General features: G+C 37.1%; 3 protein-coding genes across 3 annotated transcripts; 1 reads left to right on the top strand and 2 right to left on the bottom strand.

The window, feature by feature from the left end:
* Window positions 1-1,897: 1,897 nt before the first annotated feature.
* LOC120141857 (ras-related protein RABH1e-like) lies at window positions 1,898-10,609 on the bottom strand. Its single transcript, XM_039156629.1, has 6 exons — window positions 10,477-10,609; window positions 9,958-10,028; window positions 2,669-2,757; window positions 2,439-2,550; window positions 2,184-2,274; window positions 1,898-2,088 (listed from the first exon to the last, which is right to left on the bottom strand). Exons 1-6 carry the CDS (start codon window positions 10,591-10,593, stop codon window positions 1,945-1,947), a joined length of 624 nt encoding a protein of 207 aa, XP_039012560.1. The 5' UTR covers window positions 10,594-10,609; the 3' UTR covers window positions 1,898-1,944.
* Window positions 10,610-12,763: 2,154 nt separating this feature from the next.
* LOC120141875 (BTB/POZ domain-containing protein DOT3-like) lies at window positions 12,764-21,252 on the top strand. The gene is given in 8 exon segments (XM_039156639.1): window positions 12,764-12,940; window positions 13,106-13,175; window positions 13,665-13,955; window positions 18,455-18,680; window positions 18,683-19,076; window positions 19,222-19,480; window positions 19,561-19,693; window positions 20,677-21,252. Coding segments are annotated over 8 exon segments (1,899 nt in total). The 5' UTR covers window positions 12,764-12,791; the 3' UTR covers window positions 21,054-21,252.
* Window positions 21,253-22,999: 1,747 nt separating this feature from the next.
* On the bottom strand, window positions 23,000-24,226 carry LOC120141864. The gene is made up of 5 exons (XM_039156632.1): window positions 24,101-24,226; window positions 23,937-24,010; window positions 23,732-23,837; window positions 23,370-23,666; window positions 23,000-23,272 (listed from the first exon to the last, which is right to left on the bottom strand). Exons 1-5 carry the CDS (start codon window positions 24,224-24,226, stop codon window positions 23,000-23,002), a joined length of 876 nt encoding a protein of 291 aa, XP_039012563.1.
* Between the last annotated feature and the right edge of the window lie 1,093 nt (window positions 24,227-25,319).

The raw sequence follows: 25,319 nt of genomic DNA, 5'->3' as shown, positions 1-25,319 counted from the left end.
TCAAAATTAAATAAAGTTATAATTTGTTAAGATATTTTCCAAATTTATCTTATGAATTATTTATGTCACGTTAAATTTTTTGAACTTACGATATTATGAACAATTTTTTTTTCGTTTATTTCTCAATTATGTGTTGGATTTCTTTTGGTAACTGCTTCTTTGTTTGTGGATAACCTACCAAACACTTTTCTTTGGAAAGGTTTATGGCTTGTGGGTCGCTATGGTGAGGTTCTGTGTGTGTTCTTTCCAAAGAAGAGGTTTGAGTAGGTTCTAGTTTTGGTTTCTTTATTGATGTTGGTTCTGGAAGTGATGTTCTTAAACGAAGTTCATGTAGAGCCTCGAGCGTTCATAGATGGTTCGTTTGCTGGTGGTGGAGCGTGTCGTTCAGTTGCTGAGGAAGTAGGTGATGGTTCTTTGTTTGAAGAGTAATGGGCTGCAGAATTTGGTCCCCAGACAAGACGTTATGCGGTTGCTACGCATGCTTCTCCTTGTCAGAGGAATGGTTTTTTATTGGTTCGGATGAAGATAGTAGGGGGCACGTGGATTCTGAGGTGGAATTATGTGCTGTTTTTCATAGATTCGGATTTGAATATTAGGAGGGCTGCTGCTTTTTGTTGAAGCAAAGGAGATTCTGTCTTTAAGAGCTGCGTGAGGTACAAGGTTTCGGTCAACGTGGTTTGTCGTGGTACCTAAGAGGAGTTGGAGTTGATTTGTATTAGTATCTTAGTTTTAGGTTTTTAGTAATTTGTTATTGTTTATCTGTATTGCTGTGGTTTTCAAGTGTTTTTGGTTGGCTTGCGGTTTCCTGGTGGTTTACTTCAATTGCTAAGATTGAACACTGATTTCTTCGATCATTGCTCTTCTCGAAGTCGGATGTGGAAGGTCTAGCTTTCGCTGTCTCTATTTAATCTTAAGATTTTTGTTTGTTTGGAGAGTAAGGTGTAGTATTGCAGGGGGTTGTGGAGGCATTTAGTCTGGTCTTCTTGGCTTGTTTAAGGGGAACCATTCTGTGTTTTGTTTTACAAAGCTGTGCTGCTTATGTGCAAAGTGATGAATGTTTTAAGGGCGGTATTTAGGTGTCTCTTTATTTCTGCTTTGAAGAAGTCGAAGGGGCGGAGCGAAAAGTTTGGTTTTCATAGTTTCATTGGAGCTTTTAAAGTAGCAAGATTTTCCAGCATCTGTTTGGGTTCAAGAAATGAGTGGCTTTTGTTTAGTGGTCTGCTGTTGTTTTATTGTTGATGGGGAATGATTGTATTTAGGTTTCTGTCCATTGGTGAGGTGTTTGAGCTTTACTTGTAATGGATATTTCCACATCTTGGTTCACTCTTTTTCCTCTATTTAGGGTTAGAAAGATTTTTTTAATAAGGTCTTTGAGGTGGTGCTTTGCATCTGTTCATAATACAAAGTACCCTCTTTCAAAAAAAATATGTAGTTTATAAATTGTAATTGAAGATATATGTGCTAGTTAAAATAATAATATTTGGCCAAGAGATGACAATGCTTTATATCATCTTGGCATATATTTCTTTGTATTAATTATTTGTTGCCGAAATATAAATATCTCGATTGATCAAAAACTCGATTCATATGCATCCCTAATTATAAGAGTCAAAGAAAAATAAAACATTCCTCGTAATAATGCAATGTTTCTCCTGCTTTCATTTGCTTCCTCTTCAGTTTGATAATAACATCAATGAAATCGGATTACACCAAAATTAGTGAGCCCAATGTTTCTCTAATAAAAAAAAAAACACAAAAAGAGTCTGTTTTCTTCTCTTTTTTTCCGAGACATAAAAACACTGAGAACTTACTTGTAATGCATGGAAGTATAAACTGAAGGGCCAAAAATGATTTTGCTATGGAACATATCTTTACTGTATTCTGCTAAATTCAAATGCTTCATTTTGTTCTCCCTTAAGGTTTTAGTAAATGGTACATTTCTCTTCAACATGGGCACCCCCTTCCTTGTTGCTCTGTTGGGGATGAATTGGCTGTGGACTTCAAGTTCACATCCACCATGTCTTCCTGTTTTGTTGAAGAAAGACTTTCCATCCCTGGTAAGGCCGCCGCTATTTTGCGGAATAGAGGCTGCAATGTTACATTCATAATAGAAATTAGCGAAGATGTGTATGCAAGACTTGAAAATGCTTCGTTATAACTAACAGAAAATGTTGCCTTTTCACCTTGATATTGAATCCTGCTTTTGCACTGGTTTCTATGAACATGATCCCAGATTCACGAGCCTTGTTTTCTCCTTCCTCTATGGAAACCTGCCTGTTTAATCATCATCACAAAATATAAATGAAAACAACTTTGACCCAAATGGTATTCATGAAATGTAGTCTGTAATAATCAGATTTTTACTGTAAAAATTTGAATAAACACAAGTAAAGAAGCTCTTCTGATTCTAGTAATATGAAAAATTACTCATCACTAACCTGTTGTCAACCAGATCAGTTTTGTTCCCAACAAGTACAATAATAACGTCATTGCCTCGTTCTGTGCGTACCTCCTCCATCCATTTAGAAGTATTCAAAAATGATTGCCTATCTGCAAGGATATAGCCAAGCGAGGAATGTAAATGAGAATATAAATGACCTTTCCGTTAGTATCTCATTTCATTTATTTGAAAAGATGACGAATACTTGGGTTAACTTTTTATACTCACTAGCTACATCATAGACGATTACTGCAACAGAAGAATCTCTGATGTAACTAGGAATTAGACTCCTGAATCTCTCCTGCCCTGCAGTATCCCTGTGCAATTATAAGATGAAATTAAAACGGAGACTAGAAAATTGGATAACCGAAATAGGTACTCGAACTGGAGTGTAAGTATCCGGTGCAAGTTTATGTTTGTCCTGATTATTCACTGTTTTTGTTTATTTATTTGAAGGATGCATGGAATGGCATATCCCCTCATCCATGCCCAAATATATCCATGAAACATTGTTGGAAATCCTAGAATTAAGGGACTGAATCTTCTTCCTTATTTTTAGGAGTTGACTTAGTGTAAATATGTCTCTAATTGTAGTTCCTAATTTTTAGGGATTCTTTCCTATTTTTTGCACTAATTCTTACTTTAAAAGATGTAATCTGCTGTTAGAGAAATATCAGAATCATTTTTCTCAAATCTGTTCATGGTGTCAGAGCTGCAGGGATATTTCTGATCCATTCTACTTCTTTATTTTTCTCTCGTGTCTTGTTTTTCTATCATGGCAAACACTGGAAATATTTCTGATTCTGAGACTTCACAAGTAACTCAGAATGTCAACCAAGCACTATCTCATAGTGATGTTAATTCGTCCCTCACAATCACTAATCATCGATTAGATGGGAAGAATTTTTTACAGTGGTCCCAATCGATATTCATGGTGATTCGAGGTCGTGGGAAACTAGGATATATCAGTAGAGAAATTCCACGTCCTCAACTTACTAATGCTACATATGCTACGTGGGAACTCAATAATTCTATTGTCATGGCTTGGCTGATCAACTCCATGGAGAGTCACATAAGCCGAACCTACCTCTTGTTCAAGACTGCAAAAGAAATGTGGGATGCAGTCAAGGAGAACTATTCTGATCTAGGAAATGCTTCTCAAGTTTTTGAAATCAAGCTAAATTTAAAAGACATTCAACAAGGAACTCTTGAAGTTACACAGTACTACAACAACTTAAAAGTCTTATGGCAGGAACTCGATATGTACTATGAAGTGGACTGGGGTGAAGGCTTGGAGCACACCAAGTTCATGTCACATCTCAATAAAGAACGGCTCTATGAGTTCCTAGCAAGGCTGAACCGAGACTTGGATGAAGTTCATGGCCGTATTCTTGGTAGGACCCCTTTTCCAACCATTGGAGAAGCATTTACAGAGGTTCGAAGAGAAGAAAATCGTCGCCGAGTAATGATGGGAGATTCCAAGGAACCAAAACTTGTGACCAATTATGGTCATAGTCCTACCGAATCATCTGCCCTGGTCTCAAGGGGCCCTCAATCTCAAAAAATTCAAGCAGGGAATGATTCAAAACTAAGTCGCTCAGGAGATCGACTGTGGTGTAGCTATTGTAACCGTGCCGGCCACACAAAGGAAAACAAAAATTCAGAAGGAAAACAAGGCTCTTTTATCCTGGTATAACAAAAATTCAGAAGGAAAACAAGGCTCTTTTATCCCTGGGCAGTTCATCCATTGCGACCCCTGTACCTACTGAAGTCATTCAGGATGTTCGCCTAACAAAGTCCCAACTTGAAACTCTTCACAAGTTACTCGGTGCACCAATAAGCCATGGTTCCTTGGCTATTCAAGGTATTGCTTTTAATATTACTTCTTAATCTAGTAACCATCCATCCTGGATTCTAGATTCGGGAGCATCCGATCACATGACAGGTAATTTATCATTATTCCATACGTAAGCTCCCTGCCACAACCAATCTCGAATTCGGATAGCTGATGGTTCATACTCATCTATTGCTGGAATTGGGGCTGTTCGACTCATTAAGGACTTCTCACTCGAGAAAGTTCTTTATGTCCCGAATTTATCTTGAAATTTACTGTCAGTAAGTAAACTTACCGAAGACAAGGTTGTTTGTGCTGAATTTTCTGATGATGGTTGTATTATACAGTAACAGAAATCAGGGAGGATGATTGGCACTACTAAGGTTAATGATGGACTCTATATTTGGGATGACTACAAGGACAAGAATAAAAAAGGAGTATTTGCTCTCTCTGCTTCAAACGAGGACACTATCATGATGTGGCATCGTAGGTTAGGACATCCAAATTTCCTGTATTTGAAGCATTTGCTCCCTATGTTATTTCAGAATAAAAAAATCAATTCCCTGAAATGTGAAATCTATCAATTGTCAAAACATACCCGTGTTCCTTATCCATTAAAGCCTTATATACAATCCAAACCTTTCTCTTTGATTCATAGTGACCTATGGAGACCAAGTCGTGTTAAAAACATCACAGGGGATAGATGGTTCATAACATTTATTGATGACCATACTAGAGTATGTTGGGTTTACCTTCTAAAATAAAAAACAGAAACACCAAAGGTATTCCAGAATTTCCACTCCATGATCCGAACCCAATTTGACTCAAACATACACACGCTACGCACTGATAATGGAAGGGAGTATTTCAATTCTGTTTTAAGCCCTTATCTCTCTGAACAGGGCATTATTCATCAAAGCTCTTGTCCAGACACACCCCAACAAAACGGGATCTCAGAAAGAAAAAATAGACATATACTAGCTATTGCTCGAGCCTTAATGTTTACCATGAAAGTTCCAAAATACCTATGGGGGAGGCTGTCCTTACTGCATGTTATTTAATAAACCGTATGCCCTCTAGAGTTCTTAATCTCCAAACTCCTTTACATGTCCTACAAAAAAACTTTCCCTTGTTTCGTGTTCCTATCCTACCAGCCAAGATATTTGGTTGTAAAGCCTTTGTACATAATCACCAACCTAATCAATCCAAACTTGATCCCCGAGCACACCTATGCGTCTTTGTTGGCTACTCATCCACACAAAAAGGATACAAATATTACTCACCCACCTTGCGTCGCATATTTGTCTCTCGTGATGTCACATTTTTTAAACCGACCCGTATTTTTCTGCCACTTATCTTCAGGGGGAGACTCTTAGTGAAGATGAGACTCTTCATACTCTTCTTATTATACCCCCTGAGTCTATCCTTAACACCACTGTCACACAAAATTCTAAGGGTGACCTTGTCCTCATCACACCAGATTTGAGTGTTCCACTGGAGAGAAATGAATTTTCCATCGATGAAATCCCCATTAGAAGTAAGCTTCAACAACCTAATCCTTCTGAGAAACCTCAGCTACGGCCTCCAGAAATATTTTTTTATTCTCGGAAACATTTTCCTCTTAAAAATGACACAGCAGCAGTGCCAAATTCATCCAACTCCGAGGACTGTCCTGTTTCAGATCAGTCTCCTGGTTCGTCGGATATAGATCTTCCTATCGATGTTCGTAAAGGCACAAGAGCTTGTACTCAGCATTCAATCTCTTGGTTTGTATCCTATGAAAATTTATCTAAAGCTTACAAAACTTTTGTAACTAATATTGACAGTGTAAAGACTCCAAGAAATGTGAAAGAGGCTTTGGAATCAATCGAATGGAGACATATTGTTTTTGAAGAAATTAATGCTCTCAAAAATAATGGGACATGGGAAGTTACAGATCTGCCAGGAAGAAAGAAAACTGTGGGTTGTAAATGGATTTTCACCACAAAAATCAAGCCTAATGGGAGTATTGATCGATACAAGGCCTGGCTTGTGGCAAGAGGCTTTACTCAAACCTATGGTCTCGACTATGATGAGACGTTTGCCCCCGTTGCAAAGTTGAATAATGTTCGAGTGCTACTTTCCTTAGCTGTCAACCTTGATTGGCCCTTAACACAACTTGATGTAAAAAATACATTCCTCAATGGAGACTTGAGCGAGGAAGTATACATGGACTTTCCACCAGGCTTTGAAGAAAAAAAAGAGAGAGTATGTAGATTAAAGAAGTCACTATACGGCCTAAAATAATCCCCAAGAGCTTGGTTCAGTCGGTTTTCCAAGGCTATAACCAGCAGGAATTACACCCAGGGACAAGCAGATCATACACTATTTTACAAACACTCGGGAAATGGGAAATACTCTATTCTTATCGTGTATGTTGATGATATTATTCTAACAGGAGATGATTCGAGTGAGCTGTTGAAACTAAAAGACTTCCTCAACACATAATTTGAGCTTAAAGATTTGGGGAGTCTCAAATACTTCCTTGGTATGGAAGTAGCACGGACTCGGACAAGCATTTCTATTTCCCAACGAAAGTATGTTCTTGATTTATTGTCTGAAACTGGCATGCTAGGTTGTAAACCTGCCGAGACCCCAATGGAGTTCAATTCTAAGCTAGGCAATGATGATGATGGGGAAGAAGTAGACAGGGGGAGATACCAGCGACTCGTGGGAAAACTAATTTATCTATCTCACACCCGACCTGATAATGCATTCGGTGTGAGTGTCATCAGTCAGAATATGCATGCTCCAAAGGAAAAACATTTGAAGGCGGTTTACAGGATGCTAAGGTATTTGAAAGGAACACCACGTAAAGGTCTTCATTTCAAGAAAAACACCAGTCGTGACATAGAACTTTACACTGATGCTGATTGGGTAGGATCAGTGAGTGACAGACTATCTACAAGTAGTTATTGTAGCTATGTGTAGGGCAATCTTGTGACATGGAGAAGTAAAAAATAATTTGTTGTGGCTCGTAGCAGTGTAGAGGCAGAATATCGAGCTTTATCTCATGGTATATGTGAAGGAATTTGGTTACAAAGATTAATGAAGGAACTTAAAGTATCCTATGTTAAACCTATGAAGGTATATTGTGATAATCAAGCTACTGTCAGTATAGCACATAACCCAGTTCATCACGATCGTACTAAACATGTGGAGATAGATCGTCATTTCATCAGAGAGAATGTAAATTTAGGAGAAGTTTGTATCACCTATCTTCCTACTAAGCAACAAGTTGCAGACTTGCTAACTAAAAGTTTGAGTAAGAATGTGTTTAAAGATTTTATTGGCAAGTTGAGATTGATAAATATCTACATACCAGCTTGAGGGGGAGTGTTGGAAATCTTAGAATTAAGGGACTGAATCTTCTTCCTTATTTTTAGGAGTTGACTTAGTGTAAATTTATCTCTAATTGTATTTCCTAATTTTTAGGGATTCTTTTCTATTTTTTGCACTAATTCTTACTTTAAAAGATGTAATCTACTGTTAGAGAAATATCATAATTATTTTTCTCAAATCTGTTCAAACATGGGTATTTAAGGGGGGGGAAACATAAACTTAGAGGTGTTTACTACAAACTGGTATACAACAAAAATGAACTATTTCTATTTTATAAAGTTGTCACATTTCCTGACCGCATAAAAAGAGCTGGGATATTCATCTTTTAGAAGGCTTCTCATTGTAACATTCCTACGAGACTGTCACTATCCTCCAATACACTTATGATGAGAAAATTGTTTATTCGAGCAGAAACTATTGGAATGTCATCCATCATCTCCTCTCACTCTGAGCCATATCCTTATCTTGAAAATTGACTTTCCAATCCTCTTCAAGCCTAGGTCTCTTCGAAGAGTAGCTCACTGAAATGACTTTGTTAGGATCTAAGCTATTTTTAGGGGTAGTAAGTGAGAGATGAGCATGGGTAGGGGTTTTTGACCCACCTGACCTCACCCAAGTGTTACACTCATCTACTCGTCATCGAATCCATTTGGGATTTAAGGAGACTTCACTCTGAAAATCGACCCAATTTTGTGGGAAAACATGTATTCGATCTCGACCTGACACACACATATATAATACTTTTATTTTTATTAGATAAAATAGAAATCTAATTGAAAAGATGTAGATAAATAAATATTATTGTAATTATTCTTAATTATTTAAGAGATAATTATATTATTTTCTTGGGTTAGATCGAGTAGTTTTCACCCTAAACTCAAATATGATCTAACACAATCTCGTCCTTAGAAAAACTCGACCCAAACTCGAATTTTTAAAAAAATTGACGCTTGGATGTATCTTATTGGGTGCTTATTCTTCCCTGTCTTGTCTGTGCATTTGAGCAATATATCTATCTGGGTGTTTCCATCTGACTATTGTTTTAACATCCTTGAGGGATATGCAGCTCTCCATGGAGTGTCCCCTATGCATGTGATGTCTTTAATAATGCGTAATGTCCCTTCGCTGGTGGGATGTTTTTTCAAGAGAGTCTAGGCTAGAGTATTCTTGTGGATTTCACCTAACAGATAACCTCTGACAATGATACATTAAGTGGGGTATATTGGGTATATCCTAGATATGACACTTCTCTCATTAACAAATATTTTTTCAGCAACATTGACCTGATGCCTCAAATTTGTCTTATGTTCAAGATAATTATTTTCCTCCAAAGATGATGATCGGGGAGACCCCATCCCTACATTGTTTAGGCTAAGGGTTTGCTGAAAGGTCGAATGAGGTTTATATTATCTTTTGTGTTGATAAGAGGGTCAGGTCGAGTTGCCCATTTTTAAGTGCTTATTATTACATTTGTAGTTCCCCTCGGATGCATCTTATTGGGTGCATTTGAGCAGTATATCTATCTGGGTGTTTCCATCTAACTATTAACATCCTTAAGGGAGTAAATGACTTCTTTCTTTCAAGATCAAATTAGAGGTAGGGTTTAAACAGTTTTCAACTTATTCAACTCTTTAAGTAAAACTTCAAATTTCTACCATCACATACCTTCATTAGAATTTTGCTGATAATAAAAGTTGTTATCCTGCTGTTCTTGGTATTATGCATGTTGATTTTGGGTTTTGAGTCCCAAGCCGGAGAAAGGTGTTGGTGACTTTCGGCTGTGGTTGCTCCACCGTTGTAGGATTTCTAACATTTGTATCTCATTGTTCCTTGGCCACGTATCAATTGATGGTCAAGAGTTCATTTAAGGTCCTTTGTATGGTCTTTTATTGTTGTTGGTGGAGTATAATTGGTCTTGTCGGTGGAGTGTTTGAGAAGTCTTAAACTACTCATACAGTTACCGGAGCTCAGCCTCTAATGAAATCAACTGGAAGGGACTATAATCCTGTCTAAGTCTCTGATTGCTTGTTAATAGGACTTAATAGTTGCATGCATGTATTCTGTCATGCCATTGGGTAGATCTTATGCTATTGATGAGTACGAGGCCCCCTATTTATTATCTATGTGCTTTTGTGATTTCTGATAACCAATGAAATGGTATAACAAATTTATTGTCTAACCAATATGCAATGAGTTCAAAAAGAAATATGTTTTAATTGCTTGTTTCATTCATCATATAAAAGCAATAGTTCTAGAGATCTACATTTTTAAAGCGAGATAGAAAAGTAAGAAATTATATTACCAAAGCTGCAAACGAACTGTTCGATCTTCTAGATACATTGTTTTTGACAAAAAATCAATTCCAATGGTGGCCTGCAATTAATCTATATCAACAAATAATGTGCAAAATCTTCTTCAATCCACCATTCTACGATCCGGTGGAAGTAAAATTCAAATTCAATGAACTAGCGAAAGTTATCATAGAGGGGAAAATATATATACACTAACGATAAAATAAACAAAGATCAGTGTTCGCGTATTAACGCAAACTGATCATAATTCCTTTTACGTTACAGATCAAGCCGTGAAAAACTATCATCGTCTTCAAAAGGCTCCAGAACAACAACATAAGCAGAGAAGATATTGAGTCCGGGATTAAGAGTCCAGATCAATAAGTAACAATGACATCTATGAATCGAATGCGGAAACTAAACAAATTCAAACAACATAAGAAACAGAGAAATTTAAGAAACGGTGAAAACATCGTGGAGTCGGCATGAATCAAGGAAGAGTCGCGTGGAATTGTTGAATAAAAAGTTACCTGGTAAGTGGTGTCGAATTTATCGTACATGAAGCGAGTGATGATGCTGGTTTTCCCAGCGGATTGATCTCCTAAGAACACCAGCTTGTATTTCGCCAGAGGGGACACCGTCGGCATTTTTCCAACTTCTCTCTATTTTTTTTTTTTTGCCAATAAAATCCGATTATTCACGGAAAATTTTGTTATGATTGTTATTTCGGTGGAAACGGAAATTTTAAAGATGGAATAAAATGAAGAACGCTTGTGAGTTTTCTTAATATCCTTTTTTATGTAAACACCACGAGAAACCTCCAACTATGACCCGTTACTTTCATGATGTTTAGTGGATGTTTTGAAGGGTTAAAGATTAATTTAAAGGAGTCATTTGATTATTTGTGTGTTTAATATTAATATTATTCAGATAATATGATTTCAAATTAATAGGAAGTATTAGCTTTATTAAAAGAAATATATGTATATCAACATAGGTTGATTCAAGTGGTAAGCAATTTGATATCGTTTAAATAAAACCTCAGTTTTAATATTATCGATATTGATCACTTAGTATCAATACCAATAGACTAAATGATTAATTTTTTTAAATGGTCCTTCAGTTTTGTTTGATTTGTATCATGACTTTGATGTTTCAATAATTTACCTTTAAGTCTTTGATTATGTCTAGATAAATGTGAATCTTTAATTTTATCCATTTTTTAGTTAAATTTTATTTACGTGACATTATTGATTTGATTTTTAATTAGATTGAATTAGAAATGATACAATATCAATGATAATATCAATTAAACTAAGCTCAATTAGCATTTATACGAAAAATTTTATATCACAAATTTAATTTGCATAATTGAATTATATGCCTATCAAAAGCAAAGACAAAGTCAAATGCAATAATAATATGGTTTTGACTAACGTTAAAAATCCCCCAATTATTTTGGGGCCCAAACCCATTTATTCCTCCACCATACCCAAGTTATCCATCTAGTCTGCCCAAAAACCAATTTTTTGATTTAATTCAATTTGAAATTACTAAATCTGAATGTTGATAAAATTGTCTTTTAACCTTTTAGTTTAAATATGTTTTGTCTTCATACAGTTGACCCTTCAAAACTCAATCCTAGCTCCACCATTCTTGCATCTAAATCAAGATAAAAAACGAAATTTGACAATATACATCATTCGTTGCTATTCTTAAATGACATGGCCTTGACTTAAAGTCGATAACTTTCCTAATCAAAGAGAGAGTTTTAGGTGGTGTTTATTTTTACTGTGCAAGCTCTTCAAACCACTTATGTCTGCGTCGCGCAGACCACGTGCAGACATTAGGCTTCGCAGACTGTTTGTTTTTTAGAAAACAGAAGCTCTTCAAACGTCTGCGCGAGCTCTTCTTGGTGCAGACTTTATTTTATGTCTTCAAAGGTCTTCAAACATCTTCAAGAATAATTATAAAATATAGTTATTTATTAAAATAATTTTAAATAATTTAATAAGGTTATTTATTTTAAAATAATTTATTTTAAAATGATTTATTATAAAATAATTTATTTTAATTATTTTAAAATAATTTATTATAAAATATAGATTGATTTATTTTAAAATAATTTATTTTAAATAATTTATTAGTATGGATTGATTTATTTTAAAATATGGATTGATTTATTTTAAATAATTTATTAGTATGGATTGATTTATTTTAAATAATTTATTATTGTAGTTGTATGGATTATTTAAATTTCAGTATTGTAAAACTAAAATTATTTAAATCTCAGTATTGCAAAACTCTTTTAAGTTTAAAAAAATCAGTTTATTTATATTCCAGTTCATTTTAGCAGTCTGCAGACGTTAAAAAACAAACAATCTTCTTCTTACAGACTGCAGACTTTTGGTCCACCTCTTCTGCTGCAGATGCCTGCAGATGTGGTCCGCAGACTGCAGACATTTTACCTCTGTAAAAAAAAACATCACCTTAGAATATCGTAAAGAGTGTGAGGAAATGGTCCATCGGCCACACAATCACCATTAAATAATATTGATCCAAAGGCATAAGTAGTTCAAAAATTGACAAATCATACCCAACATTCCCTTCAATTATAACACATCAAACCTTGATCCATCTCCATCTTTTTCCCAACAGTTCCTCTTATTATTATCCATGTATAAAATAAAACAGTGAAATGAGAAGCCCACCACCAACCAACTTGGCCATATTTGTCTTCCAGCCACAGACTTGCTTCTCGCATTTATTCAAACTGCACCCTGCTTTTGTTTCAAATACTCTTCGACCAATCTCAAATTCCTGTTTTTGCTGGAAGAGAATTAGCATGAAGAAATCTCTTCAAATTCCTCAGCCTCAAAGTCCTGCAGGAAGTGACACTGATGGCACCGGCAATCAAGCTTATGATCAAAGTATCGAAGTTCCTAATAAACTCATCATCGCAGCTGATAGCCTCGAAAGGAAAGAACTCTCATCGTAAAAGCATGCATTCCATGCCATTCAAGCTCTCCAGCTTCAATCCAAAAACTAGAATTCACAACATAGTTGTTGTCTTGTAATCAACATAATCTATTTACCATTTGTTTCAAAGTATATTTATCTCCGAAGCTCTTGGTTAATTTCTGTTTTGGGTGAATGCAGGTTTGCCACAACTCAAATCCCTACAGATTTAGCAATCCAAGTTCAAGACGTAATCTTTAATGTTCACAAGGTAACCCGCAAACTTGAGAAGATCTTGTGTAGCATCTCATATGACCTGCATAACTATCTAGACCCTTTCTTTTCTTGATTAACCCTTCTTTTGCTAAACTACACTGCAGAAAGCTTCAATAATTAAACAAAATATACAAGAACACAAATAAGGTAAAGCATAGAGTAAGGCAACTGTAGAACATTCAAAACCCCTGGTGATATGATATGATATATGTAACACACACACTATAGATGATTAGCAAATAAAGCACTTTGCTTTAAACCCTGATTTATCACAGGTTCAGATTTCTAGGATTCAAACTTTTCACACTGAATAAAAATCTGAATAATCTCTGACCAAGTTGGACGATGAAAGAAACCATCTACTCTTTCTATATACATAGTATCAATTAACACAAAAACGTGTCAACTTTAGATTAATGAATAAAATGATAGAGAACTAACCTTGGTATCTAACAGCTAGCTATCATGTGTTCTCCTGAAACAGTATCCCTTGGTATCAAAATGTGGCTACATTGGACAGATGGAACATCAGCATTCAATCTCAAAATTTGGGCATGATCTGAAGCTTGAGAAATTTCCTGGTGGACCAGATACATCAGAGATTATTCTAAAATTTTGTTACGGCTGCCCAGCAGACTTAAACCCCAATAATGTAGCTGCACTAAGATGTGCATCTGAATATCTAGAGATGACAGAAGAATTTGAAGACAGAAATCTGATAAGCAAGACAGAATCTTTTCTTACGTTTGTTGTCCTGGCTTCCTGGAAAGACACTGTTGACGAAAACGGGTAAAGAAAACGAAAGAACACGAGAATTTTACGAGGTTCGGCAATGTGCTTACGTCCTCGGTGCCTAGGCGGCGCTAGAAGTTTTATTCAATGAATATTTTAGGTCTAGGTTACATCTCTATTTATAATAGAAAACCCTGGTACATAATTACAAAATCAACCCTGTACCGTACCGCGGGGGCTGCGCCCCCACACCCCCAACCCACATAATTTGTAACCCCACAACGAGACTTTTTATGAGCCATACATAACAAATCTCCACCTTGGCGAATATCCTGCCCCTTGGAAACTTCAATGTGGGTTGGGTTACCTTGCTTCTTTAACAACTCGAAACATTCAACAAGTCCAAGCAATGCTTGAACTTGTCTGTCGTAACTGGCTTGGTGAACATATCAGCGGCATTCTCATCAGTATGTACCTTCTGAAACAAAACCTCTCCAGATGCAACCAACTCTCTGATCTTGTGGAACCTTACATCAATATGTTTAGTTCTAGCACGATACACCTGATTCTTAGCCAAGTGAATAGCACTTTGATTATCACAAAGCAACTGAACTCCACCTTGTTGAACACCCAACTCCTTCACTAAACCAGTAAGCCATAAAGCTTCTTTTGCAGCTTCAGCCGCTGCCATGTATTCAGCTTCAGTTGTAGATAGTGCCACGACAGATTGAACAGTAGACTTCCAGCAAATAGGCCCTCCACCAAGAGTAAACACATACCCTGCCGTAGATCTTCTATTATCCAAGTCACCTGCATAATCTGAATCCACATATCCTACAACCAAAGGATTATCCCGCTGACTCCCAAAAACAATTCCATGTCCCACAGTACCCTTTAAGTACCGAAAGATCCACTTGACTGCATCCCAATGTTGCTTACCAGGTTTAGACATGTACTTACAAACTTGACTAACAGCATGAGCTAAATCAGGACGAGTACATACCATCGCATACATCAAGCAGCCAACAGCATTAGAATACGGAACCTTTGCCATATTTTCAGCTTCCTTATCTGTCTTAGGGCACTGTTCTGATGAGAGCTTAAAGTGATTCACCAATGGAGTGCTAACTGGTTTCGTGCTGCTCATCGCAAACCTTTCTAGCATTTTCTCAACATAACCCCGTTGAGATAGCCGCAGTTTCCTTGAGTCTCTGTCCCTGCAAATTTCCATTCCAAGAATTTTCTTTGCAGCGCCTAAATCTTTCATATCAAATTCCTGACTCAATAAAGTTTTCAAACCGATAACATCATCCATGTTCTTCGCAGCAATCAACATATCATCAACATACAGTAATAGAAAAATAAAAGAACCATCATCAAGGCTCTAACATAGACACAACAATCATACTCACATCGGTTGTAGCCAATCTTGATCATATAGGAGTCAAACCGTTTATACCACTGTCTCGGAGACTGTTTTAACCCGTACAAAGATTTCTTCAATTTGCAAACTAAATGCTCGTTTCCAGGTTGAGTGAAACCTTCAGGTTGCCGCATGTAGATCTGCTCCTCTAAATCACCATGCAAAAAAGCAGTTTTAACATCCATCTGCTCTAAATGCAAATCCCAACTAGCCACCAATGCAAGTACTGCTCGGATTGAAGTGTGCCTGACCACAGGAGAAAAGATTTCATCATAATCAACTCCTTTCTGTTGTGAAAAACCCTTCGCTACCAACGAGCCTTGAACTTCTCCCCTCTTTTTCTGTTACTGCTGGTTTCTTCTTATACACCCATTTGCAACCAATCGGCTTCTTACCCTCAGGAAGGGGAACTAACTCCCATGTGCGATTGTGATTCAAAGACTCCATCTCCTCAACCATGGCTGCCATCCACTTGTCGTTTTCCTGACTAGTAACGGCATCATGAAAAGTAACTGGATCATCACTGCTAACAGTAAGTGCAAAAGATACCAAGTCTTCAAAACCCAATCTGTTCGGAGGCTTTATATTCGTCCGTCTCACCCTGTCTCTGGCGAGACTATAATCCTGCAAATCATCCGTAGTGGAACCCCCAGAAGTCGGTTGAGAAGTTTCTGGTTTCTCAACTGGAAACTGCTCGAAATCTACCACTGTCGTGTCTTGCTTCTGCTGCAACATAGACTGTTCATCAAAAACGACATTTCTACTAATCACAACTTTCTTCGCAACTGGATCCCAGAACTTAAATCCTTTGACACCTTTCTTGTAACCCAGAAAAATGCACTCCTTCGATTTTGCATCAAGTTTGGATCTCTCATCAGCAGGTACATGCACATAAGCAGGACAACCAAAAATCCGTAAGTTATCAAAACTAACATCATGACCAGTCCATACCTCTTCTGCAACTTTCCCAGCCAGCGATGCCCTTGGCGATCTGTTGATAAGGTAACACGCCATGTTAACAGCCTCAGCCCAGAAGTGTTTGGGAAGCCCCGCATTCAACCGCAAACATCTGGCTCTTTCATTCAACGACCTGTTCATTCGTTCCGCGACACCATTCTGTTGTGGTGTCTTGCGCACTGTAAAATGCCTCTGAATCCCATGCTCCTTACAGAATTGTAGGAACTGTGAATCTGTGTACTCCGTACCATTATCAGACCGCAAACACTTGATTTTTCGTCCTGTTTGGTTTTCTACCTCAGCTTTCCACAACTTGAACTTCACAAAAACTTCAGATTTTTGTTTCAAAAAATACACCCAAACTTTCCGTGAAAAATCATCAATAAAAGTAACATAGTACCTAGATCCACCCAAAGACGATATCGTGGAAGGCCCCCATACATCAGAATGCACATAATCAAGAATCCCTTGAGTTGTGTGCTTCGCAGTCTTGAAACGGACTTTAGTCTGTTTACCAAGAACACAATACTTGCAAAAATCGAGCTTACAGCTTTGACACCATGCAACAAGTTTCTCTTGTGTAATTCTGCCATACCACGTTCACTAAGATGAGCAAGGCGCATATGCCACAATTTTGTCGTATCATCACAGGACTCAACAGAGTGAACTCCACCTGCAACGGTACTCCCTAACAATCTGTAGATATTCCCTGCAGTCATCTTGCCTTTCATCACAGTCAATGCTCCTTTAACAATCCGAATGGTTTCCCTATCCTCGTCAGCCTTATGGATAAAACCATTCTTGTGCAAAGTGCCCAAGGAAATCAAATTCTTCTTCAAGTCTGGGATATGTCGAACACCACTCAACGTCCGAACGGAGCCATCGTGCATCTTAATTCTGACATCACCAATACCAACAATATTGCAACATCGATCATCACCCAAATAAACCGAACCAGAATTAACCGGCTTGTATGTCGAAAACCATTCCCTATTTGGCGTGATGTGATAAGAACATCCAGAATCAAGAATCCAAGCATCCGTCAATTGTGTCGTTGAAATAGAAAGCATATCACCCTCACTGCAATCAGAAGTATCATCCTCGACCACGTTCACAGACTTGGATGAGCCATCACGCTTCTCATCGGTCTGCTTTTTCAACTTCGGACAGTCTCGCTTCATATGTCCCGCCTCCTTGCACTTGTAACAGTGAATCGTCTTCTTATCCCTGGATTTGGATCTGGAATTCCGCTTCCCGGACCCTGCCTTCTCTGGCTTCCGTCCACGATCTCGATTACCCTTGACATATAAGCTATCGGCTTGAGAGCTTTCCCCTGCATTCTGCTTTCGCTGGTTGTGAGCCAACAAGGCTGCAGTAATCTCCTCAACGTTGATAGTCTCTTTCCCATATGTAAGAGTAGTCACCATGTGTTCGTAAGAGGAAGGCAACGAACACAACAAAATCATCGCTCTGTCTTCATCCTCAATTTTCACATCAAGCCGAGCCAGATCAGAAACGATTTGATTGAAGACATTCACGTGTTGCGCCAAATCGTGATCGTCCTGCATCTTCAGCCCATACAGCCGCTGCTTCAGATACAGTTTTGTCGTTAAGGATTTGGACATAAACTGACTTTCCAACTTCCTCCAAATTTCGTCTGGAGACGATAGATGCATGATGTGATACATGACCTCGTCCGCCAAGCATAATCGTATGGTTCCTGCCGCTCGCTGCTGCAATTCTTCCCAATCTTCCTCATCCATCGACGCCGGCTTTGTAGGTCGCAAAGCCTTCAAGATCCCTTGCTGCGCCAATAGATCCTTCACCCTCGTTTGCCATAATCCGAAGTTACCCTGACCATCGAATTTCGCGACTTCGAATTTTGCTCCTGACATCTGATACCAATTGTTGACGAAAACGGGTAAAGAAAACGAAAGAACACGAGAATTTTACGAGGTTCGGCAATGTGCTTACGTCCTCGGTGCCTAGGCGGCGCTAGAAGTTTTATTCAATGAATATTTTAGGTCTAGGTTACATCTCTATTTATAATAGAAAACCCTGGTACATAATTACAAAATCAACCCTGTACCGTACCGCGGGGGCTGCGCCCCCACACCCCCAACCCACATAATTTGTAACCCCACAACGAGACTTTTTATGAGCCATACATAACAGACACTATTACTGTCCTCAAATCTTGTGAAACTCTATCTCCATGGGCAGAAAACCTTCAGATTGTCAGAAGATGTTGTGACTCAATAGCTTATAAGGCTTCGAGAGAGAGTTCATTAACCGGAGAACTAGTTAGGGAAGAAAGTTGGTGGTCTGATGATGTGGCTACCCTTCGCATTGATCATTTCATGAGGATTATGACAGCAATTAGAGCAAAGTAACAAAAGCAGAGATCATTGGTAAATGCATAATGAATTATGCAGATAAGTGGCTGCCGGATATGGATGAGGGTTTGGAAGGACTAAGAGGATATGCGTTTGGAAAGAGCGAGTTGCAATTTAGTATTTTGAGAAGGAAGGAAGAAGAGAGTGCAGGACAAAACAAGGAACAAAGAACGATTATTGAGAGCCTAGTAAGCATGCTTCCTGCTCAAAATGGAGCAGTTTCATGTAAGTTCTTGTTGCAGATGTTGAAAACAGCGATGGTGTATTCTGCATCTCCAGCTCTGATATCAGATCTTGAAAAGAGAATTGGATTGATGCTGGAAGATGCCAATGTAAACGATCTACTGATTCCTAATTATAAGGATGAAGATCAAGGAATAATGATAAAGTGAGTATTCTACCATTCTACCTCATTAATAGATTCTACAATTCAGCAAGCTAATCCACAAAGGAACTTCCAGAGGAGAATCCCTTTCATAACCATGCAATTAAACTGCTTTATAATCCATCTTTATATATACCTTCTTCAACAGTTCACTTGAGCAGGGAACAATGCATAACATAGACGTGGTGCAAAGGATTTTGGACTATTTCCTGATGCATGAGCAACAACAACAGCAACAAAAGATGGGGAAAATAAATGTTAGTAAGCTATTAGACAACTACTTGGCCGAAATAGCAAGGGATCCGAATCTTTCCATCACAAAATTTCAAGTTCTTGCTGAATCCTTGCCAGAAAATGCTCGATCATGTGATGACGGTCTCTATAGAGCCATCGACATCTATCTCAAGGTTACTCGCTAAGCTTTTTATTACTTATATATCATTTGTTGACTTGGGTGTAAATATCTAATTCTTGATATCCTTTTCAGACACATCCTTCATTATCTGAGCATGACCGCAGAAGATTGTGCAAAATAATGAACTGTGAGAAACTATCATTTGATGCATGCATGCATGCTGCACAAAATGATCGGCTACCCCTAAGAATTGTTGTCCAGGTAACCTAATTCAGAATTTCATATGCAAAAACCTTAAATTGCATCAGTATCTCCCATGAGAATTTATATTGTATCAGCTATCAAGCTCAATGAGACGATTCTCAAAGAATTACACAAAACTGCCATTTCCTAATTCTAAAGCAAACCAATATTTCCACGTAATACCTATGTTGCACAGACCCTTCATTTTTCTTGAAGTACCATGTCTGATACTTGTGGCTGACACATGAATATGGGAATATAACCTCCAAGAATCCTCCAAATACATGGAAAACTTTATAAAAGTCTTAAGCATACCTGTTCCAGGTACATACCAATATTAGACACTCACTCCCAAGTCCGAATAACATAGAGTAATACTGCAACTTTAGGGACCCAATCTGCAGTTGCATTAAACATTTTAGGCCACGAAAGACAAGCTAGCAATAGAAATATACCTGACATAACTGTGAAAGCATTCCTTAAAGCTTTAAATAAATAGGAAATCCACGAGTAAACAAGTGGAAGTATGGTTGTCACTATGATTGTAGATCTTCATGTTTCAATGGAAATGACTATTGACCAATCATGATCGTGGCATTCAGGTAAATAAGTATAATATAGAGATAGGTCATCTGCATCAGGCACACGTCTATACCAACCACTTTTCATTTGAAAAGCGTATCATCTAGTGAAAAAGCCGAAAGGCAACCCTATACAAGTGCACGTCCTTAGCTTGAAAAAGCTCGAGTAAATTCTATGAGCAAAATTAATAGATAAATTAATCATAGTTCACTTAAAACCAGAAAAAAAAATCAGACACGTACACATATATGGCCGTGTGCATCATTCACTGGAGAACTTATTTTCCGGTAACATAATAGTGAAAAAAATGCAATCAGAATGAGGAGAATGTGCATCAAGGAAAGCTATTGCCACTCTGATAATAGACAAACTCACAAGGCATAAAACTCATCTTCAAGAGCTAATACGGTTCATCAACTAAATACATGCAGGTTTTATTTTCGGAGCAAGCAAAGATGAGGATGGCAATGCAGGGTAAGGAACCAATGACAGTCGGTGATAATTCTGAACAATATGAACCCCGGCCATCCACAAACACAGAGATAAAGAACCTCAAATCAGAACTCGAGAATGTAAAGACAAAGATGACAGAACTACAAAATGACTACTCTGATCTTCAACAAGTGTATGAAAAGATAACAAGCAAGCACAAGAATGCATCTGGTTGGATTTTGAATTGGAGGAAGATTAAGAACTCTTTCCATATAATGGCAGAAAGTGATGACAATGGAGATGGACAGCAAAGGCAAAATAGAGCTAGCTTTAGACTCAGCTTTAGACGTAGGCGATCAGTCTCATGAATTCATTCGCAGTAAGCATTTTATAATGCAATGCTCAAGCAGCTCGATTGAAGCAATAGCCTTGACAGCATTATGTGCATCTTTTTTCCATCTTTGACTAGCTTATTTCAAAAGGTTTAGATGAATGTTATCATCATGCAATATCTTATCTTAAAGTATCTCTGCATCTCTTTCTTCTATGTGAAAGATGCAAGGGGCATGTTCAGTCATGTAAATCTTAATGGTAAGCTGCTTTAAGACCATAGCAAATATTCATGAAGGGAAGTGTGATTTTCTTATGCAATTATCAAATTTCTTTTGTTCTTAGATCATAGAACATGCTCATAATGGAAAAGAACTGTGATCTCAGCACATAACTCTCAGTCTTGAACCATGTCATCCTTACCAACACTACATTCCATCAATGTATAAAGCAGAAAACAACTTGGAACTTATAAACAAGCCACTAGAAATGTGTCTGAAATGAAACATAAAACAGGCAGAAATTGGATTTCTCAACAAGGCAACACATGATTCAAATAAATTTGACCAACAATCATGCTAAACTCCAAAGCAATTTCATAAATTCAATAACTTTCCACCCTTTGAAAACCACACTACTAATTATGCTCTATCAATGAAACAAAAATTTAAATCAAATTTCAACAAAAGAAAAAAAAAACATCTCATAATACTTGGATGACATGCATCATTATAATTTATCATCAATAACGTGTTTGGAATTAATAGGTAGACCGGAAGGTTCGCGAAGTTTACAACTCGTCTTCCTAATTTACTCCCCATTTTCAACCTTTCCTTATTCAGGCAACTCTGGGTTTTCGGGGTTTTTTTTTGGGTGAAGCTCAAAGATCAAAACGGTAACTGAAGAAGGTTTTACTACTTTGAGAAGAAACCGATAATCGAGCTTTACCATGAGTTTACTACTCTGTGAAGCTGGAAATGCTTGGATGTAAATCATGAGAGCTCAAGGCAAGGTCAGTGGTAGCAAATTTTACCAGGGTTTGTATTTGAACCTTTCAGAATTATTACATAATCTGTAGCCGAAAACTAAAGAGGGTTTTGTGAGGCTTTTTTGCAGAACGAAACTGCTTTCTTTATGTTTGGTATTAATGCGCCATTAAGATAACTTCAGCTCGCGAATTTGGATGAACGTTGGTGCCATGCCATCTCTATGTTTCATAATTTTTATATATTTGAATGATATTATAATAAAATTAAATTTTCAAATTTCCCCACATCTTTGGATTCAATTATAAATAATAATAATATTTTTCTAAAATATCTGAAATCAAGTTATAAAGTTTGAAAAGGTGAACGAGTTATCACTAAAAATATTCTAAAATAATATTACTTTATGCTCTATAAATATACGAAAATTTAAAATTTTCAGATAATTACTATCTCGTCAATCCTCTTCAATAGGTTAGTCCACCCCGCCGTGTCATGTTTTTTTTCTCTTGCTAACAATTTATTTTACCTGATGATTATAAGCATGTTCCGCCTGTTAATATTTCTGAAATTTTAAATGAAATTGGTCGAATAATGAATTGGATGCTTGGATATATGTATTGAAATTATCAATATTTTAACATTTTGAAGATTAATGAACATGTTTAAGCTCAACTCAGTAACAAGTAGATACTATTCCACAGCAACAAACAAAGTTTGTCAGGAATCCAAAACAAACGACAAACACAACACTAGAAAAAACTGTTCCAGATGACTCAATTAGTCCCTTCACCGACGGTTCCGATCTAAAACATCTCGATCTAACGATAAACGAAGCATACATAAGCCACTCTAATGCCGAAACTCGATCGTCGTAAGGCACCAAGGGCACTTGCATAGTCAATATATATGTAATGCAAAGACACTTACTGGGGTACACAGGCAGCGCAATATATATATATATATATATATATATATATATATATATATATCAAAACCTAAAACAGGTAAATGCTGCTCCCGCCACCAGGGGGCTTGCGTACACCGCCCAGATGATCTCGAGATTCTACCTTCCCGTCGGAAAAGATGTTATTGCCGCTCATTTCTCGCAGTTTAGCCCGGCTCAAGGGTTTTTCGCCGGAACCCGGTCCAACATCTTCCTTGAAGATACCATTTCCCGTTAGCTCTTGGAGTTTGTGGTTATGTATCTTCTTTGCCGTCTTTATAACAGGTTCCCCGCTCACTTGGATACTTTTCTGGCCTCCAGCAGGCTATAACAATTGCAACAGAAATCAAATATTTCTAGCTAGTTTATAAAAAGATAAATGAGAAAGGATTATCAAACAGAAGGGAAAAAAATGAACTCACATTTGAAACTTTGACAGAAGTTGGCACATTGCGTGGTACGGATTCTCCGGAGCTTTGTTTGGGTTGCGTTGCCAATGAAGGTGGCTTAATTCCATCAGGAGGAGCAAAGATATCATGTCCGCTCAACTCCTTATACTTTGAACTTGATATTTGTCTTTTATGCTTTGAATCCGACTGTGATCGTAATGTGCCGCTCAACTCCCGCTGCTTGGCTATCGCAGGGAGGGAGGTAGGCTTCTTAGCAGGAACACTTCCATCACCACCCAATGATATCTGGCTAACTCCATTCACTGCTTCCTAAAAATCATATCACCAAAACTTTCAAATCATGTTCATGGTGTTAGCATGACCGAATCGATTACCTGATACATGCGCAAGTGTGATCGACTAGTCGGTTCAGGTGTATCATTTGAACCAAATATGCCGCTACCACTCATCTCTTTCATTTTGTTGCCTGACCATGGCTTCCTGAAATACCAACGGTGAACCCAAAAAAAAATTTGTCTCCCCAAAAAAATCTTATTTCTGGAAAGGCAAAGCAAAAGTACGAATAGAAAGGGATGTTACTTCTTCAAGAGAGATTGAGCTTCGTCATCAGTAACCCGACCTCCAAACACCACTTTGCTGATTCCATCGGACGGCTGTTATTCAATACACCATTCTTCAGATAAAGAAAATGTGTACGGAAAACAATCATGCACAACAACCTTCATACGAATGTAGAAATAAACCTGGTTGGAACGAGCAGAGGAACGGTGGGCGGTGGCGTTGGAGAAGGAAGACACCGTTTCCTGCGTCCAAGAAAGCATATCGGCAGTTGAGCGGTCAGACTTTCGAACCGGTATGTTTTTCTCCATAGTAGTAATATTTTTCTTATTGTACGAGCTCTCAGCCGAGGTAAACAGTGGTCTTAGAGTTCAGTGTTTGGAGATACTTTGAAAATATGGGGAAAAGGAGGAGTTGAAATTTCTTGAAAGAACATACATAGACATCTTTTTTATATATATAAAAAGCAAATATCAACCGATAACCAAACTTTGGTTTAAAATTAAAGATTTATACTCGCGTGATTTTTGGTTTATCTGAAGACTCCATGTTGAACAAAAAACATCGATGTTGAAAGCTGAAACGTACCAATAAGAAAGTGTGAATACTGTTATTTGTGACTGTGTTTTCTTATATGAAATATCCTTTAATGTTGAATCCTTATGTGAAAGATCCTTATGCTGGTGAGAAAAAATGATTTTGATAAACTATATTATTATTATTTAATATTTTTTTTAAAATAGATGATAAAAAAAATTAATAGTAAGATAATTATTTATATACTCAACCTTAAAAAATTTTAACACCAAACCTATTATGAATTGTACTAAAAATAATAAATAAATAATTTTTTGTTTTAAAATAAAAGGAAAGAAAGATATAAAATAAGGAGATCTTGTATTATTATCCCAATATGAATTGTGTTTAATGTTAAACTTTATATTACTTTTATAACTTCTCCGAAAAGTTATTATCTCAAATATGGATGTATTTTCTCAAACCCAATACTTTAAAAAAAATATCATTCCCTTCGATCATTGAATTCACTTGATGAGTTCAATTCCTTTTTGCAAGTCTAAATTTATTGTCTAAAGGAAAGCGGAATAATTGCTGCACTTCACTTATAAAGTTCGGAATACTCGATATACAACTATTCTGATATAACTTAGACTATACAAAGACGAGTATTAATGTCATTGTACCACCAATGGTGTTTTTAATTATTCGAGACTATTCAAAAGAAAATTAATTTGTCATTTGAAAACCAAAGAAGGCAACAAATGGATGATTGATCACTAATTTTTAAAAAAATATATATATTAATTATTAAACTTTATTTTTTTTCATTTTAATCGTCAACTTTAGCTTCGTTTTCATTTAGTTACTTAGGGTTAACTTATGTTC

The sequence above is a fragment of the Hibiscus syriacus genome, unplaced genomic scaffold, assembly GCF_006381635.1.
Source record: "Hibiscus syriacus cultivar Baekdansim isolate YM2019G1 unplaced genomic scaffold, ASM638163v2 tig00110814_pilon, whole genome shotgun sequence".
In the NCBI taxonomy this organism is placed as follows: Eukaryota; Viridiplantae; Streptophyta; class Magnoliopsida; order Malvales; family Malvaceae; genus Hibiscus; species Hibiscus syriacus.
This window is presented reverse-complemented; position numbering and strand designations above follow the sequence as displayed.